Here is an 18,562-nt window from a genome sequence, read left to right as displayed (position 1 = left end):
TTCTAAGCTTAAGTACTTGACATCTTCAGTTCTAATTTATTCGAGTGTTCTAGATTAAATCGGATTGTATATATTCCAATTTAATAATTTGAGTGTAGACTTCTCTGTATCTTGAAGGCATTTGATCATTGATTTTTTGTGAACTATGGTTCTAACTAGTAGGGGGGACTATTTATTTAAAAGAGATCGAATCTGATTCGAACCATAAAATCCTAAAAATTTCCTTTATCAAATCTTTTAGTTCACACATAGAATTTCCCAAAATACCCAACAATTCACACAATTTAAATTTAAGAGTATCGTGACTGTTTGTGTTTAAAAACCTTGGAACGTGATTTTAAAAATATTTTTTTGAGTCGTGCTAGAGTAACCTCAAAATTAGACCTCATATTACACATATTGACATGAAAATGGATAGAAACCATATATGCCTTTTCACTCGTATCTCAAAGAAAAACTTCTATAGTTCCCATACACTTTAATGCTAGAGTGTGCGATGGGAGGTCCAATCTTGAGGTCACTTTGGCAATATTCATTTTTTTTTCAAATCTGATTTGTCCTCTCCAAATTAAAGGATTTAGGTGTTACTGATTTTCAAGGTGACTTTTATCAAGAATGTATAAAGATCACTATAGGGAAAACTGTACGAAAACAATTCCACAAAGGATTTGTTCCCTCTAAACAAATGGTTATAGGTGATCTTATATGCCAATACAATGTGTTGAAATAGATTTATGATGATTTTAAGAGCCCATTTGGACACACACAAAAAAATAACTTTTTATCTTTTAAAAGTAAAAAAGTTATAAAGTTTGTTTTGATTCATTTTAAAAAATTACTTTTAAAAAACAGAAGGGAATTATTTTTAACTTTCTAAAAGTTATTTATTCTTAATTACTTTCTACTTTTTATCCAAACATACTCTAAATATATTTTAGAAATGTAAGTGTTTTCCAACAATTAGAGATCAAGATCCATAGCACATCAACTCCTTATGAAGACCAGTGTGGTATAAACCAAAGAAACTCCAATGTCGATGTCAAAAATCACTCTCTCCTATTAATAACAATTGCATATATAAAATAAATAAAAAATACTAATGAAAGATAATATATTTGCATTTATAGACATACCACATCTCATTTCCATTCCTTTCCATGTCATCCACGCAATCTATTCATCCCCATCTTATTCTTAAATTTGTGTAATGATTCATATTCAATGTTAACATTATGAAAAATGTAATCAATGATAGAGATTTTGAGACAATTAAAGGTAGAAAGAAAATATATCTTCCTTTATAATAGTCTAGACATCTTAAATAATAGAATAAGACTGAAGTGACTTCAAGCTTGCACTGTGAAAATGTGTAAGAACCATAGATGATTTTTTAATGTATCTTGATGACCCCATCTTATAGTATGTGAAAAAAGAGCATATATTGCATAATAAATCTTATTTAACATTTAAATTCATTATATAATATATAACGAAAATCCAATACTGTTTCTCTTCCTCCCCACTGTTTGTTGGATACTCAGGCTGTGTTGGTTTGCACTATTTTTTAGTACTTTGTGCTGGAAAAAAGAAATACAACACTTTTTGTTAAATTATCGCGTTTGTTTACTTCATATTTTCAGCGCTTATAGCTGAAAATAAGTGGAAAAAATTCAACACTATTTTTATGCTTAAATTTTGCACTGAAGCGGTAAGCACTTCTCTTTTTTGGCACAGACAAGAGTATGCTTTTATACTTAAAAGGATATTACCTCTTATATCCTATGTATAATTATATAAGTACCCCACAAATTAACAAACCCACACCATGGTCGAATTGTATTGTTTTATATAAGTTAAAAGTTTCAAAATGAGTTGATTTTTGGTGAGGATGATCTCTACAATGAGGAGATCATCTCACAAAAAATCAGCCCATCCTAAAACTTCTAACCCCATTAAAATAAGTTTAAGAATCGTAAAATCATTTTTTTTTTTTTGATTTTTTTATAAATCAGTTTTGATGTGGTTAGAAGTTTCGGAATGGGTTGATTTTTAGACCATATAGATCATTTTCACAAAAAATTAGCTCATTCCAAAATCTTTAACTCATATAAGACAAAAAATAAATAAATAAAGGTCATGGTGTGGATTGTCCTTATTAATTTGTGGGATGCTTTTATAATTACACATCTTTCATTTCTATTGAAAATTATTCATTCAAAATTAAGTTTTTTCAATGTCGATTTCAAATTTTGATGACTTGTATGACATTATTGTTTTTAATTTGAAATTTGTAGGATTTTAAAAATAAAAATTATTATTTAAAAATTAAAAATTTGAATATTACTTATTATTTAAAAATTAATTATATTTGAATTTTATAAAAAATAATATATTTTATTATATTTGAGAAGAAATAAGCATTTGAAACATATAAATAATGTATACTATGATTATAAGGTTAAAACAGATAATTTACTAATTTCAGTAATTTGTATCAAACAACTTTTTCAAAATTTGTATCAAACAACTTTTTCAACATTAAAATCTAGAAGTTATGAGTTTCAGCATTTATTTGTTTGGGTTTAACAAACGCTACCTCTGTGAACGTCGTATTACGGCAGAAAATCCCAAAATTAAAGCACACCCTCTCGTTTCAAGTCTCAAAATCTATAAAATCTCACTCACACACGGACTTCAGTACAGAGAGAGAGAGATGGAGTGTTCAAAGAGCCTCACAGTGGTGTTATTAATGGCGGTTGTGGGCATTTTAATGGCGATGGAAACAATAGCACAGACGCAAGACTGCGCAGCGAAACTGGTTCCTTGCGCGGATTACCTAAACTCAACGAAACCGCCCGAGTCATGTTGCCAACCACTGAGAGAAACTGTACAGAAGCAGCTCGATTGCCTCTGCAAACTCTACGCAAATCCAGGCATATTAAAATCTTTAGGCGTCAATATCACCCAAGCCCTAGAGCTCCCCAAGTACTGTGGCGTCTCATCTGATGTTAGCCCTTGCAATAAAAAAGGTGTGTTTTTTAGCTCTGAAATCTGAAAAATCCCTCTTTTTTTCCCCCCTCAATTTTGGAGAACTTGGTTCTCTTGAACGAGTTTGATTCAGGTGGTGTTTTTCTATGAGACTTGTATGAATGACCTAAATGTACTCATCTCCCAAAACCAGTCATCTTCTATGTTACTATTGTATCTTCTTCAATTTTCAAACCTCAAGAGGAGGATATAATTTTTGAAAATTTATAAGGATGGATTTTTGTGTCGAAAAAAATAAGGGTTTGTACATGAAATTGAAGATGATGGATTTTTCGGCTTAATTCTTCTTCAATTCTTTAGATTCTATTTCCTTAACCTTCAAATCTCACGAACAAGATGAGATTTTTGGGGAAAAAAAAAGTTAGAAGGGTTGAGTTTTGATAGAAAAATAAGGGTTTTCTACTTGAAGACAAGGACATTTATGTCATTTGACGTAATTGTCTCTTTCAAATCCTGGGCTAGGGTTTCTCTAATAATGATCAAACTCTGGATGGGTATTTCTAAATCGCCTTTTTTTGGATGGCATATTCGTTGATTGTGGTCTTCTATGAAAGACTAAAATAAATTGACCCAAATGCCATTTTCTCATCGTATTCAGCCTTCGATTTTAATAATAAGACGACTCTTTTCCATGTAAGATTCTGTTTACTACTCGATTGGGGTGCTCTTAGTAAATGTTGGTGAGGCAATAAAATGTCTTTATTTATTTTTAGTGAAACCCTTTCCTTACTATCATTGTAAGGAAAGGGTTTCACTAAAATGGACCGAATTTTATCCGAAATCTGAGTGATTCGAATCCGATTTTAGCGGGTTTGGTTCTTTCAAGTATATCTGAATTAAAATATGGGTTAGATATGATTGATGTCCTTTGACTTGAGTTGGATATGGGTGGGATATGGATCCATCCATATATCCGAATGATATATTACTTAGTATATTATATTTTTAAAGCTATTTTTCATCAATCAATAAGTGTTGGGTGTGGTGGTCAAGGTCTCTTTTAAAGAAGGGAGAGGTCTTGAGTTCAAGTCATCTTTTGACTACACCTTTAGCAATTTTCCTTAAAATGGTTTGAAATTGAAATTATCTGATCCGAATCAATTAATTCGGTTGGGTCAGATCCGGATATGAGTTTAATGATAGAAAAAAAGATTCGGATATGGTTTGAACTAGTAGGATTTGGATCTTGACCTGGATAACTAAATATGTATATACACATATCCGGCCCGACTCCTTTTGAGTTCCTACCCAAAGGCTTGGCCTAGTGGCAAGCCAAGCCTCGATAAGCTCCTCACGAAGGATAGGTCAAGTGTTAAAAACCCCACGAAGCAATGAATTCCTTGGCATCACCCTCCAAGGTCCGGTTGACACGATTCAACCAGTTGCACGTAGGACTTTTCGAGGGGGTGATGCATGTGATCGTGGGATTAGTCTCACCCGAAGCGTGGGGATTCCCACGATAAGCAAAGTAAAAATAAAAAATAATAAGATTTTAAGCCTTACTGAGGGTTGTTTTGTTCAAATGGATTACCACACTGAAAATCCAACAACAAAACACTTAGTTTCATCGAGAAACTCAGATAAAAAAAAAACATTTTTTGAACTAGATCAAGGTTTTGAAAATGGACAACCATCGAACTTCCACAAAACTCCCAAACTTAAAAAGGAAATTCAACAGTGAAGAACAACCCCTTTTTTTGAATTTATTTTTCTTCCAAAATTCATAGAATTTCGTCTTCTATAACCCTGAAGCATTGGATCATGTTTTTGGATGCCAAGAGGCGAGCCCAACGACCCTTAGTAAGGTGAAATCCTTACTAACTTGGTAAGGTTAGGGGACTCTATTTTTTTTATTTTTTATTTTGAAAAACTGCTTAGACTTAGTTGAGTTTGGGGCTTGTTTCACGGATTGTTTTGTACTTTACTTTTAAATGCTAAAATTGTATAAATGATGGGTAATGGTGATTATTTTCATAGAAAGGAGTGGGTAATCTAGTATTTTTGTTCTAAAGCTCCCTCTTTTATTTTTGGTTTGGTTCAGCTTCGCCCGTAGCTCCAGTCGCCTCTGTTCCTCCTCCAGGTATTTAATTTACTCTCTCTTTTAGTTTCATTTGTTACTTAGAAGTTAGAAATCACATTTTTAGCTTACATGGATTTTTTACTAAAGAAATATCTCTACTATAATTACTCATTAAGTCGCACTTGCTTTTATCCCCCTCCTGTTTCACCATTAAATCTCTTGTTTCTATTCAATTAAATGGGCAAAATAGACTTTTAATTGTTATTAATATAATCTTCATTTGGAAAATTATTTTATTTAACTGTTAACTGTAATGGTATTATTATTATTATTATTTTTTTTTTTATTTGATTATCATTTGGGATACCCGTGTTTTCAAACTAGATGACATATACCCTTTGACCATGATATACACGAGAAGGCTACCTGAAAATGACCTAAGTGCTCTCCTCTTCAACCACTAGCCTAAAACTCTTGATTTTTCTCCCAAAATATGTCCCCTTCAACATCTAGGGTAAAAAAATTTCAACATCTTGTAGAGAACCCTTGATTTTCTACCTAAAAAATTATATCTTATTCTTGATGTTTTAGTGTTGAAGGGTGAAGGACGTAGAATCTTAAGGCTAAAGACCAGTGCAAAAACATTGACCCAAGAGGTTCAAGATCACTTATTTGTGGTGAAAAATCAAGGGTTTTTGGCTAAAGGTTGAAGATGAGGGTATTTAAATCATTTTATGTTAAGTCTTTTAGACTAGAATGAGCTTACTTAAGGGTTATCTCATCAGTTTGAAAACACCTTGTATCTCAAATATTCACCAAAATGTGGAGTGGTACGTGTCTAAATCACCCTTATTTTTTATTAATTCCTTTAATACCTTCAGAAAGAATTATATCTTTTTAGATCTCGATGATGCTTGAACATGTGACCATCCTTTCTTTCCTTAGGAAATCCTAATTGATCAAATCTAGCAAAATTCTAAAGAGTAACGATGAATATCTCTTTAGATCAAATAAATTGGCAAGAATCAATCAAGATTTTTGAGGTGGAAATGACAAGCCCTCAAAACACTAGTAGCCTTCAAGTAAGAATCCTCTTTATTAAATGACCATTATAGCACGAAGACTTGGATTTCTTTTACATGTGTAATAATATAATGCATAAGAGTGAAAGAAAAAAAAACAAAATGTGAATCACATATGACATTAGCTTCAATGAATCTTATAGGCATATTGTTGGTCATAGACTCGACACCATTGATTGATGATACAGATTGATTCGTCGAAACTATACTAGTTGTAAATGGTGAGAAAGGAAAGAATTTAATGGGTTTCGTTGAGTTTTGGTGATATAAAATCACCATCTTTTGTTTCTTAAGATTAATGGGTATTTTTTCAAGGGTATTTTGGGTAATGTCATTTCATTAGCTTATAAGAAACAAAAGAGGGTTCCTAGATGGTTGTTATTTCCATAAAAAGGTTTTTTTTTTCTCTCTCTAATTGAGTTTTTCTCTTTTGTTGAGAGTGTGAGAAAGCATTGAGTTTCTATGTGTATTTTTCTTCTCTTGTAAAACCTAGAAGCTCAAAGTTCTTGAGAGTGATCTTCCAATTATTGTCACGGGTTTGTGATAAAAGGAGTTGGATCGAGATTTCTTGTTTGGGATCTTACTAGAGTTGGGTGTAGAGATTTGGTGGGCTTCACCGGAGTATTGGGGGTAAGTGTAAACCTTCATTGTTGTAATTTCTTCCTTGATTAGTAGATTTTTAATTGCCGGTTTGCCCGTGGATGTAACTCCGTTGTGGGTGAACCACGTAATTCTTGTGTTGTGGTTGTGTTTTCTTTCTCTACGCACATTTTTGGAGTTTGTTTGTTGGAAGGGATTAATTTCGATAGCCGGTTTTCCATGCGTGGCTTGGGATCTAGTCACAACCGGTTTAATAGATTCAAAGTGGGAGAAGGAAGAGAGGAAATAGAGGCTTTATATTAGAGAGGGGGGGGGGGGGGTGTGTGTGAGAGAGAGAGAGAGAGAGGTAGTTTTTAGAAAAATCCTAAATTAGAGGGAGTGAGAGAATGAAAGAGCTTCTCTATCTCTTGTTTTTAAAAAAAAAATATAGACGTAAGGTTTGTGTTATGTTAAGAGATAAGGCCATTTTGGTGATGGATGAAAAAAATACAACCCGTTGAACAGTTGGATTTCACATTTTAATAGTCACGATTTCATGCATCTTCATGAGTCAATGGATCGCCTGAGATAAATATATGCTAGATTGGGATATAGAGGTAAGATGCAGAGGTGCTTTTGTAATTTAAAATATTTAATTGATATGGATTTTGTTATACAATACTCAACCTTGCTGATTATAATAGACTTGACATGAGATCCCTGAAATTTAAGGAAAAAAAAATTAAAATTCTAAATGTGGTAACAAACATTGTTACATTAATAAAGTTATTTTAGTTAAAAATCTTATTAAAACTGGAACTGATTATCCCTTTCTTGACTTTGCCTATACTATTGAAGGAATTATAATAACTGGAAATTGGAATAGATGGTACATAATAGAATCAGATTCTATGGATTTTGCAACTGAATCAAACATGAATTGGAACAAATAATGGCAAGCTATCCAAGAATGCCTTTTTTTTTTTTCATTCTTTTACATGTTTTTTTCTCTCCCACATTAAAGTAGAAGAGATTATCCTAATGTTCGATTCATCCATTTTGGTATCAAAGTATGATTCATTATATATGACATCTATGCTATAGCTTACGGTAAATAAAATCTTACCCTTTAGCCATTTGTTCGCCTAACATGATGAATTATACAGGAGGACCTACAAGCGATGGCAATGGACTGAGCAAAATGGCGTGGAAGGCAATATCAAGTTTTCTCTTATTCTGGGCATCTATAATAGCTTGTTAGTTAGGGTTTTCTTGTATGCTTTAGTTCCATTTCAACTCTTTAGAGCATATAAGATCATTTTGTTATCCCTATTCAGGTTTCGTGTGTCAAATCTCACATTTGATTTCTTTTTTATGGGTAAGCTAGACTTGAACCCAAGACCTCGAAGTTGTTTTGCAATGTCCCAAACCAACCGAGCTATGGGTTTTACACCGTAAAGATTAAAATTGCCCCCACGCATTATCAAACTACAGACCTTCAGTTTAATATTTGATTATTTTGGGTTTCTTTATTTTTAGTAGTTTATTTTCATGAATGTTTTGTTTGTTTAAATCAGAGCATCGATCTAGCCTATAAGCCCAAATCCATCGAGTCATCCGAAACTTCTCTTTATGAAATGTTCCATCATGATCCATGTGACCAAAGTCAGCTTTATTTATGATGTCTTGCTGTTGGATTTGAATGTCCATTTGTGATGTTAGAAACATGCCAGGGCATCAGCATAGCCTCCCTTTCATGTTTTTTTTTCCTCCTTTTTCTTTTTTCAGATATCAACAAAAATGAAAGGTCCATTGACTTGATTTAGGTAGAAACTGGATGTATCATATGGGCTGTCGATTGGGCCTTGTTGCCTGTTAATCCAACCCGGGCAAAAGTTGAGGTTTATGACTTCTATCTTGAGCTTGCAAAAGTAGGTTGGGCTCAAAATATATATATATTAGTCATTAAATCCTGGTTGGGGCAGGATTTAGAGTGCCAACTCGATCCACTATTATATTGTATATGTTTATATTAATATAATTTGATGTATGATTTTACATTAAGATTTGAAAAAAAAAAAACAACAAAATAGTGGATTGAGCCCTGTTTTGATGAAAATAATATTTAAATGATCAAACAACTTCGAAATGTTTACATAAATTTAATATTTTTATAAAGTCCAAAAATCAATCCAAATCGACACCCGAGGGGTGGGCTTGGGCTCACCTTAGGCCTGGTGGGTTTGGACTAGTCTAAGTTACAGTCCATGCCACCTTACCAAGCTCTTTTTCTCCCTAACGGCCTTACCCACTTTAACATTTATTTATTTATTTTGGGTGTCGGTTGCATTACATTTCATCAAATGCTTCTCACGAGATAGGAATGATGAAGGGAAGAGAAAATGAAATTAGTAGAGATTGAAAATGAAATTGGCATTATCTGATTTAGATATGAAAGAAGTGGACATAACCTTATAGAATCCATTTTGAAATATTAAAACCTAATAAGTTAGAAGCAAAACTAAGTAACACGTGACAGGGATTGCTCCTCAGGTCGTGTCTCCGAATATCTACATGCCCCTCAACAGAAACATGCCTGCTTAAACAGAAACGTGGCTACTTAAATGTTGTAACACGTGACAAGGTGTTGGATGTTGCGTGCCGCCCAGGTAGATTAGTCTCACCAATGGTGGGAATACTCCCTCGGCTAACAAAAAGAAAACTAAGTAGATTATATAAATAATTTGTATGTGGCATGTGCAAACTCAAGCCTCATTTCAATCGAATCCTCAATGTCCTAAAAATAATTGAGAACTGTTATTGGCACCCCAACTTTTACGTATTACACCCCGATTAAAAAAAAAGAAAATAAAGAAATAATTGAGAATAAATAAAAGTTGGGGTGCCAATAGAAAAACTCTCATTTTTTTTTTTTTTCGGTGCTAGATTTCTATTCTTTGGGTTTAAGATTTTATGTGAGCCTAATCGTAATTGTAAACTACTACTAAATTGTTTGAACGAGAGTTAAAATATTTTGAAATGTTGAGATAATAATTTGAACTAAACCATTGTAATGTTTGAATGGTGTGTTTTAATATTTAATTGGTATGTGACAAATAAATCAAGAAATTGGGGGCGTAGTAAGTAAAAGTTGGTGTGCCAATAGCAGCTCTCAAATAATTCCTACAGTTAATCTCAATGCCTATTTTATCAACATGATTGGGAATAGTAATTAAGGAAAAAAAAAGTTGTGATAATTTGACACCCCCCTTCTGACATATGCCCCCATACGCCCTCATCACAGAACCATAATTTGTCTTGGGATACAAAAGAAAAGATTTATGGTTCTGCCTATCCCGAACCAAATGATTTATGATTCTGTGATGGGGGCATATGTCAAAGGGGGCATAAGAAAAACATAATTAAAAAAAAAAGTATATTTCTGAGCACATTTCACATCAGTTGAGTGTATGTGAGTATCTTTTTTTTTTTTTTGAGTCCTTTTAGTATTATTCTTTCTTAAATGAGAACTCTTGAAAATATGCTTCAAGACTTAACCATTACGCTTCCACACGATTGGGAAAAAACATCATTATAAGAAAAGAGGTGAATAATAGTATTGAAAGGTGATATGTTAGGGTTTTGAATCCCAAGTTGTTCACAAATACAATATCTAGAAACCAGTGAGTGACCGCAATGATATACATCTATAATTACTATTATCATGATCGTAGTACATTAGTGGATATAATAATTTGAATTGACAGAGATCAAATGATCCAAGAAACATGAAATCTAATGATTGGGATAAACCAACAAATGTCGAGGGTTAGAACATATATTTTTAAGATAAATCTCACCCGACATATTTCATATTTTAATTTTTGCGATTTCATGAGTCAATGGATGTCAATCCTCTTAAATATATCCATCTAAGGTTTGGAAAAATATATAGGGCAATCTTGTTTATTAGATCATTCTCTATGAGACATTGGGATGCTTTCATCCCATAAATCAAAGAGACTATAGTTTATTAAAATGAAATTCAAAGCAAGAAAGAAGACAAAATATATATATATATATATATATATATATATATATATATATATATATATATATATATATATATATATATATATATATATATATAAATAAGAAAAAAAGAAAAAAAGAAAAGAAAGAGAAAGAAGGGTGATTTAGACATGCCCCTTTACATCTAGGTTAAATTGATGTCATGCCTCCCTTGACTTGTCTTGTTTGAAAAATTAACACAAATTACTTAAATGCACTCATCTTCAATATCTACTTAAATTTTCCTCTAAAATCAATTATCTTCAATATTAGGTTAGAGATTTTTATCCACTTTATCAAGCTTGAGATTCTCTGTCCTTCAACTTTCAAACCTCAACATCAAGTAGGATTTTTGAAGAAATAAAAGATCAATGAAATTCTGATTAAAAAAATTAAGAGTTTTTACAAGACATTGAAGATGTTGAATTGAAGAAGAGATTGGATATGTTAATAATAGTTTACTCTTAAAACTCATACTCTGAGGATGAGTATTATTTTTTTTTTTACTTTCATTTTTCTATCATAATATTCCATCTTCTACAAACTTTAAATCTCAGGAATATAAGATAAGATTTTTGAGCAGAAAAATCAAGAATTTTCTACAATACATCGATGACGATGGATTTATGAGATTAAATAATAAGTCACCTTTAGAGGTTAACAACATGAAGATATATAATTTCTGAAAAAAAAATTAAGAATTTCTCAAACTGAGAGTCTGACTTTCCTTCTTTATGACTTTTGAGTTCCTTCCAACCATTGAAGCAAAAGAGACAAATTTACATGACGAGCAACAACTTCTGCTTTTGTTTCGTTACTAACCTTACTGGACCTTCAAACTAGCTAGTCAGTTAGTGCTTTGCTTTGAAATCGCCTTAAACGACAAAGTTACTATGGCATTTAGGTCATTTTATATTTAGTCTCTTGGACAAAATTTTGGTCAAGGTATGTACCAGTTTTACAACACAGGGGTGCATCTCTAATATTTAATAATGTAGAGGGGCATGTATTAAAAAAAAAGAAAGATGTCGATGATCCCTATCTTGTTAGAGAAGAAGCTACTAGAAGAACCTGGCCAGGTCACCTATCACACTCCGTCCAAGTTCACTTTCTCCATCTATCAGAAACAAGAGAAACAAAACTCTTAAACACTGAGACCAAAGCCTCTCTAAACTCACACTCTTCACTTCAAATCACGATACACGATGGATGCAGCGAAACTGAACCAGTTGAAGATCTTCGTCGACCAGTGCAAATCTAATCCCTCCATTCTCACTGATCCTTCTCTCTCCTTCTTCAGAGATTACCTCGAAAGGTAATTTAATCGGACGAACCACATCTCATCATACGCTTTCTCTCTCATTTTAACGAATTTATTTATTTATTTTTACAGTCTCGGTGCTAAGCTTCCTCCTTCAGCTTACAAGGCTGGCGAGTCACCTCGGACTCATAACTCGGTACTCTCTTTCTCTCTCTCTCTAAACCCTAAAAGTTTGTTTCTGTGATCTATGATTCTGTGTACTCGGATGTATTTTACTTAATTTGTTTCGGGAATCAAATGGCAGAAAAACGAAGAGGTGGACGATAGTGACGATGACGTATTGGACGTAGAAGATGATGATTCTCAACCACCACAAGATCAAGGATACGAGAGTGATGAGATCATCGAATCGGATATCGAACTTGAGGGAGATGTCGTCGAACCAGATAACGATCCTCCACAGAAGGTTAAAAATCAAAATAAGTTTCATTTTGTTCTTGAATCAGTTAATCTTAAATGGGGATTTTATGATTTAGGGGTTTTAATGCAGATGGGAGATGCTTCGATTGAGGTTACGGAAGAAAGCCGTGATGCTTCTCAATCTGCAAAGGGACAAGCGATGGAAGCGATTTCAGAAGGTATATTATGGATTTGTTCTACATTAGATTGATTGTGATTTGTGCTGCTTTTTTTGTGTGGAATTTAATGGTCTTTGTGTTAATTAGGTAAACTGGAGGAAGCGATTGAGTATCTTACGGAGGCGATTTTGCTTAATCCAACATCAGCCATCATGTATGGGACCAGAGGTAAGATTTGACTTATGAGTTCATAGGGTTTTTAGTTGGGATTATTTGATTGCTTACGTGATTTGGATTTTTGTTGAATTTTATGTTTCTTTGTTCACTCGATGTTTGTGCAGCTAGTGTGTACATCAAAATGAAGAAGCCAAATGCTGCTATTCGGGACGCCAGTGCAGCCCTAGAGGTATTTTTTTTTTTGGCGTATCTCGTTATCTACTTTGTGTTTTATGTATTTGATATTAAGCATGAACAATTAATATATTAACCAAATTCGGAACAGGTAACTATTCTGAACAGTTAATTTGTATAAAAAAAAAAAAAAGAAGGAAAAAATTCCATGGAATATATAGTACCAAAACCCATCGTCTTCAAACTTCTTAAAAGAAAAAAAAAATACCCTATCTTGTTCTCAAGATTTAAATGTTATAGAATATAAAATTTTGAGGGTGAAAATTTTATGTGGGGGTGGAGATTATGGGGGCAATAGCGGCGGATGTTTTCATCCACTGCTGTTATCTGTCACAATAACTTTGAAATCCTTATAGAGGTTGAAATTTCTTGTGGGGGCCAGTGCCCCCATCGCCCCCACTTTAAATCCGCCCCTGTTTATCGATTGATTTGTCAATTCGCCGATTTAGTCGGCTAGTTCCTTATTTTGGGGATATTACCATTTTTTTGAAAAATGCGGAGAATTTTGTGACCATGAAAAATTAAGTTTGCACCATTCATGCAAGTGCTTTTGAGTTTTTATGTCTGCTGGTTGATAAGTTGCAAAAATTTGTGGTCTAAGGATTGTTTGTTTTGCAAAATTTGCTCATACACAAACACACATGTACAAAATGTATATGATGCATGCATTTGTGACCACTAGATGAATGCATCCATAAATGCCCAACTATTACATGTTATGATACATCTTTGGATAATGTTTGTTAGTCAGGGTCATTTTGCACATTGGTTCTTTGTGTTGTGGTTGTGGGTGTGCAACTCTTTTTTTTTTTCTTAAACATAATATTTTATTATGCCAGATTAACCCAGATTCTGCAAAAGGATATAAGTCTCGAGGCATAGCCCGAGCAATGCTTGGTCAATGGGAAGAGGCTGCCAAGGATCTCCATGTTGCATCGAAGATAGATTACGATGAGGAGATCCATGCTGTACTAAAAAAGGTAATGTTTCCTCTTCCTCGTATCATATGTTAGTTGTTCATGATTTAAATTGAAAACCACTTTCCTTACTATCATAGTAAGATTTTAATCCTTACTAACGGTCCTCTAGATTTCATGGAAAAATTCAGACCCCCCCCCCCCCCCCGGAAGAAAAAACAAAAGGAACAATTTCTTTTGCCCTTGATCCAAGGTTTTGAACATGGATGGCTACTGAACTTCCACCTATCTCCGAAATTAAAAATTAAAATTCAACGGTGAAAGATATTTTTTTTTGGAATTTTTTTGGAAGTTCATAGAATTTTTTTCCTCTACAACCCCGAATCATCTAATCAGGTTTTTGGATGCCACAAGGTAAGCCCAAGGACTGTTAGTAAGGTTGGAATCCTTACTAACTTAGTAAGGCTAGTGAGAAACTCATTTAAATTTATTGTTTTGTCTCACTTCAACTTGATGGACATACAGGTTGAACCTAACGCACACAAGATTGAAGAACACCGTCGGAAGTATGATCGTTTGCGTAAAGAGAAAGAAGATAGGAAGACTGAGCGCGAGAGACAACGTCGCCGAGCTGAAGCTCAAGTACTTGGTGTTACATTAGCTTTGTAATGTAGTCACTTTATTGTTTATTATATGATTACTTATTATCACAAAAACCTTTCTTATAGGCTGCATATGAGAAGGCTAAAAAGAAAGAGCAGTCATCTTCAAGTAAAAGGCCTGGAGGCATGCCTGGTGGTTTTCCTGGAGGTGGCTTCCCTGGTGGTATGCCTGGAGGCTTCCCTAGTGGTATGCCTGGTGGTATGCCTGGAGGCATGCCTGGTGGTATGCCTGGAGGCATGCCTGGTGGTTTTCCTGGAGCCTCCACTGGTGGGGGCATGCCTGGTGGTATGCCAGGGGGGATGCCTGGAGGGATTGATATGAGCAAAATTCTAAATGTAAGCGTTTGTTTTGTCTGAATTTACGTCGATTTGGTTATCTTGGAGAATGCTCTAGATATTTTATGGGTGCAAACCGTCTACTGGGTACTATGTAATCTTTACTAGAGTTTGAAGGGGTATTCTTTAAAGATTCTATGCTTAGGTGGGATAGTGTTTGTAATCTTAGCTTGTTGGTGGTACTCAGGGAGGTTTGCCTATTTTTTTCTTGTTCTCTTTTGCTGATTATCTCAACCGGCCTTTTAATATTATTTCTTTTATCTAGCAAAAAAAAAAAAAAAGATTTAGGCATGGGCATCCTCTTTGGGGTTAAAGGGGTAAAAGAGGAAATAGACTAAAGTTAGATGGGTATTATTGAAAAAGGGGGGAGAAAGGAAAGCCAATGAAGTGGGGTTGTGTAGATCCCACTCCTTTGTCTCAATCTTTCTACTCCATAATGTAGCAGATTGGTCTACCTTTGTGTTTATTATAGCAAAATGCTGAACTACCTTCGTTGGACATTGTGTTCAACACTGAGATGATGTGGTAGGGCATAGAGAACTGTATATTTCTTTATTTGTATCTCGAGGAAAGAAATCCGTGGTGATTTGTGTACTGCTACCTCAGTTCAATGTTGAACACAGTATCCAACGAAGGCAGCGTAGGACAACTCTTTATTATATAGATAACAGTTTGCCCATGCCTAAGGCACAAACATCCTCTTTGGGGTTTGGGGGTAAAAGAGGAAAATAATAAAGTTGGAGGGTATTATTAAAAATCTTTGGGATTAAAGGATTAAAAGAGGAAAGATAGTAAAGTAAGAGGGGTATTATTGAAAAAGGGGTAAAAGAGGAAAGATAGTAAAATTGGAGGGATATTATTGAAAAAGGGGGACGAAAAGAAAGACAATAAAGTTGAAGGGGTTGAAGAAGAAAGGCAATAACTGTAGCTAGAGCCTGGAGGGGACGTTTATCCCCCACAGATCTATAGCAAAGTGGGACCCACCTTTGTGTTTTTTATTATATAGATTTTTGATTCCCAATTCGTGTCTGTACCTGTGAGATGGCAATGTCACTGATGATTGTGTTGTTTCTTGTTCTTTCGCTTTTGAAACAGGACCCTGAGTTGATGGCTGCATTCAGTGATCCAGAGGTCATGGCTGCTCTCCAGGATGGTATTCTTTGTTCACCTTGTTTCCTTTTCAACTTGTTACATTTGCTTTGCACAATCATTCGATTAGAATTTTGTTTACTGCTGTTCATTGTATGTGTCATTGAGAAAGTTAGATATTTAGTGAAGGGGCTTAATTATCTTAAAAGTAGTCTGGATGTGTAATAGAAATCAAAGAATCAGGTGAAAAAATATCTTTTAAAAAGGATGTCCCCTTGTTTTGCAAAAGTTAAGATTTGAATTAAGTTTACCCAGCAATCATAATTAGATTTTTCCCAATCTGTGCTCAAAGTGCACACTGTTTCCATTGTTAGCCATTGGTGTATAATGTCCGGTCTCATACTTCAGTTGATAGCCTACATGGATATTGTTCCCTTGGTCTGCCACATTTAAAATTTTGGATGATGAATTCTTATTCTAATTATCCTCTGAATAAAGGGATTAAAATTTTCAGACCATCAGCAAATGCAAAGTACTAGTTAGGGGTATCTGTGATTTTGAAATAATTTTTCTCATTCGATTCTCGAGAACCGGAACCGACGGGTACCTGTGATTTTTAGCGGTTCCGGTTCCACTTATTTTAAAATCGGAACCAGAACTGATAAAATATAGTGGTTACGGTTCTAATATTCCTAGGAATCAAACCGGAACCAACCCATCGACACCCCTAGTACTAGTTGAAGTTGATAAATTAATTAGGTTTAGAGAAGGACAATATACAGTATCTAAGTAGATTCCTTATTGTAAACTACCCTACTTCCTTTGGTTTGCTTCACATCCAACTGATGTGGTTAACAACATTAATAACAGATAAGTTTCTTAATCTCTATTTCTTACCTTAATCAAGGGTGTCCTACCTTGATTCATCGTTAAATCCATCCCAAAGATTCATCTTCCAATATCACTTTTGTAGCATTGATCTCAAGGTTCAACTATTCAAGAAGGCTAGAATATTAAGGACTTTCTAATTTGGTTTGCAGTGTGTACAAAATCATTCTTAGACTGTCGCTACACTATATATAAAAGTAGTTGGGTTCTTCTCTTGGGACATATATATTCTAGATAGTATTTCAATACCAAATGAAATACTGGATTCCAAGAACAGATTCTTGGATTCCCTATTGAATTCCTTCATATGCTCATATGGGCTTATTTCAAGCTGTCACCAACATCATTCACTTTAGTGTCTTCCTAGGAATCTCAGAGCAATTTAGAAAATTTACTAAATTGTCAGTTGTCATCATAAGTCAACCTTGGCATGTCTTTTGTTCAAGACTTTCAGTAAAGAAGCATAAGCAACATAATTGAAAATAGTTTTCTAGTAGAGGCCACTTCATTCAGAACTAGAATCTATTCTCTAGCCAAAGTCTGCTATAGGGTAGATTATAGCTTTGTATGATCAATTTTGTGTAGGTTGTTGTATTTGTTTTTTTCTATAAGCTGACTTTTTCCTCCCTAGTTTCTTTTAAGCATCTTCTATAGTTCAGTGATACTGGTCTCATGGCTTCTCACATTCCTGATAAATCCTCTTATTTGGTGATTCTGCTGCAGTGATGAAGAACCCTGCTAATATTGCAAAACATCAAGGGAATCCTAAGGTGGCTCCTATCATTGCGAAAATGATGAGCAAATTCGGTGGACCCAAATAATAAACAACATTCAAGAATGAGATTCTACTCATGGGAGTTTTGATCTTCCATGGTTTAGCCAAAAGTCGTGGATGAACATGATTGCTGTATCTGTTAAAGAGATCTTGATAGCAGCAGCTTTGAGGTGTTGTTTTGTTTTTGTTTTAGACTTGTTAAATGAATTCGGGTAAAACTAGTCTTCCAAAAATCTCTAGTCACTCACCACTTCAAATGATATCTGGACCTTGTTAATTAAGTATAGTACATCGATAATTTGAGAAATCTTTGTTCAAGTTGCTTGACTACTATGAGGAGAGTTCTGAGGTTCACCCTCCTTGTACAATTTTAACTTTAAAATCTCGTTTTGAGGCAAATATGTCTGTCAGAAAAAATGCGGGAGAGACTTAGAAACGTTCACGAGTTGTTGAACATGACAGAAACCAGAATGCTCAGGTGGAGATAGTATGATAGCATTGATCCAGCATTCTCTTAGTAGTTGTGGGCGTGACTGAATGGGTCCGATAGTGTCTTCTACATGGTGCTCCACATAGGTTACCAATAATGGCTATCTCAGTTTTGATCTTTTTAGTCTAGTGATTTTGCTTATAGTTATTAAATACAAACAATATTTTCTCTAACAAATTTTCAATTTTAAAAATAATCTTTAAAGAATTTTTTTTCGATTGAAAATTTGTTATTTTACTTCAATACTTTGGGACAGGAGTTATATATATATATATATATATATATAACAAGTCTGAAAAGTGGATTATTATTTGCTTGAAGCTTTTGTGTTGGGTGACTTGGAAATATCACTATA

At 34.0% G+C, this 18,562-nt stretch overlaps 2 protein-coding genes across 3 annotated transcripts; both read left to right on the top strand.

Moving 5' to 3' along the window:
• Window positions 1-2,571: 2,571 nt before the first annotated feature.
• LOC147393510 (non-specific lipid transfer protein GPI-anchored 7-like) lies at window positions 2,572-8,261 on the top strand. 2 transcript variants are annotated; one of them, XR_015182205.1, is made up of 4 exons: window positions 2,572-3,029; window positions 5,090-5,128; window positions 5,660-6,780; window positions 7,896-8,261. XR_015182205.1 is itself a non-coding variant. In XM_086456342.1 (3 exons), exons 1-3 carry the CDS (start codon window positions 2,714-2,716, stop codon window positions 7,988-7,990), a joined length of 450 nt encoding a protein of 149 aa, XP_086312468.1. In that variant the 5' UTR covers window positions 2,577-2,713; the 3' UTR covers window positions 7,991-8,261. The 2 variants fall into 2 exon arrangements, 1 of the variants encoding a protein (XP_086312468.1); XM_086456342.1 differs by lacking the exon at window positions 5,660-6,780 and having other exon boundaries at window positions 2,577-3,029.
• A 3,625-nt stretch (window positions 8,262-11,886) lies between these two features.
• HIP1 (HSP70-interacting protein 1) lies at window positions 11,887-18,035 on the top strand. The gene is made up of 11 exons (XM_086455893.1): window positions 11,887-12,115; window positions 12,194-12,257; window positions 12,366-12,527; window positions 12,612-12,699; window positions 12,787-12,867; window positions 12,981-13,045; window positions 13,890-14,030; window positions 14,493-14,609; window positions 14,696-14,965; window positions 16,061-16,118; window positions 17,666-18,035. The coding sequence occupies exons 1-11, from the start codon at window positions 12,006-12,008 to the stop codon at window positions 17,761-17,763; spliced, it is 1,254 nt and encodes a 417-aa protein (XP_086312019.1). The 5' UTR covers window positions 11,887-12,005; the 3' UTR covers window positions 17,764-18,035.
• The last annotated feature ends 527 nt before the right edge of the window (window positions 18,036-18,562 follow it).

This window comes from Akebia trifoliata, chromosome 10 (genome assembly GCF_017979445.1).
Source record: "Akebia trifoliata isolate Shusen 1 chromosome 10, ASM1797944v1, whole genome shotgun sequence".
In the NCBI taxonomy this organism is placed as follows: domain Eukaryota; kingdom Viridiplantae; phylum Streptophyta; class Magnoliopsida; order Ranunculales; family Lardizabalaceae; genus Akebia; species Akebia trifoliata.
This window is presented reverse-complemented; position numbering and strand designations above follow the sequence as displayed.

Excerpts from the sequence above, each read along its gene's own strand:
- LOC147393510 (XM_086456342.1), top strand. The coding sequence starts at position 2,714 with ATGGAGTGTTCAAAGAGCCTCACAGTGGTGTTATTAATGGCGGTTGTG. Across the intron at positions 3,030-5,089 it reads TAGCCCTTGCAATAAAAAAG|CTTCGCCCGTAGCTCCAGTC; the intron begins GTGTGTTTTTTA and ends GGTTTGGTTCAG. Across the intron at positions 5,129-7,895 it reads CGCCTCTGTTCCTCCTCCAG|GAGGACCTACAAGCGATGGC; the intron begins GTATTTAATTTA and ends TGAATTATACAG.
- HIP1 (XM_086455893.1), top strand. The coding sequence starts at position 12,006 with ATGGATGCAGCGAAACTGAACCAGTTGAAGATCTTCGTCGACCAGTGC. Across the intron at positions 13,046-13,889 it reads ACGCCAGTGCAGCCCTAGAG|ATTAACCCAGATTCTGCAAA; the intron begins GTATTTTTTTTT and ends TTATTATGCCAG. Across the intron at positions 14,610-14,695 it reads GTCGCCGAGCTGAAGCTCAA|GCTGCATATGAGAAGGCTAA; the intron begins GTACTTGGTGTT and ends CCTTTCTTATAG.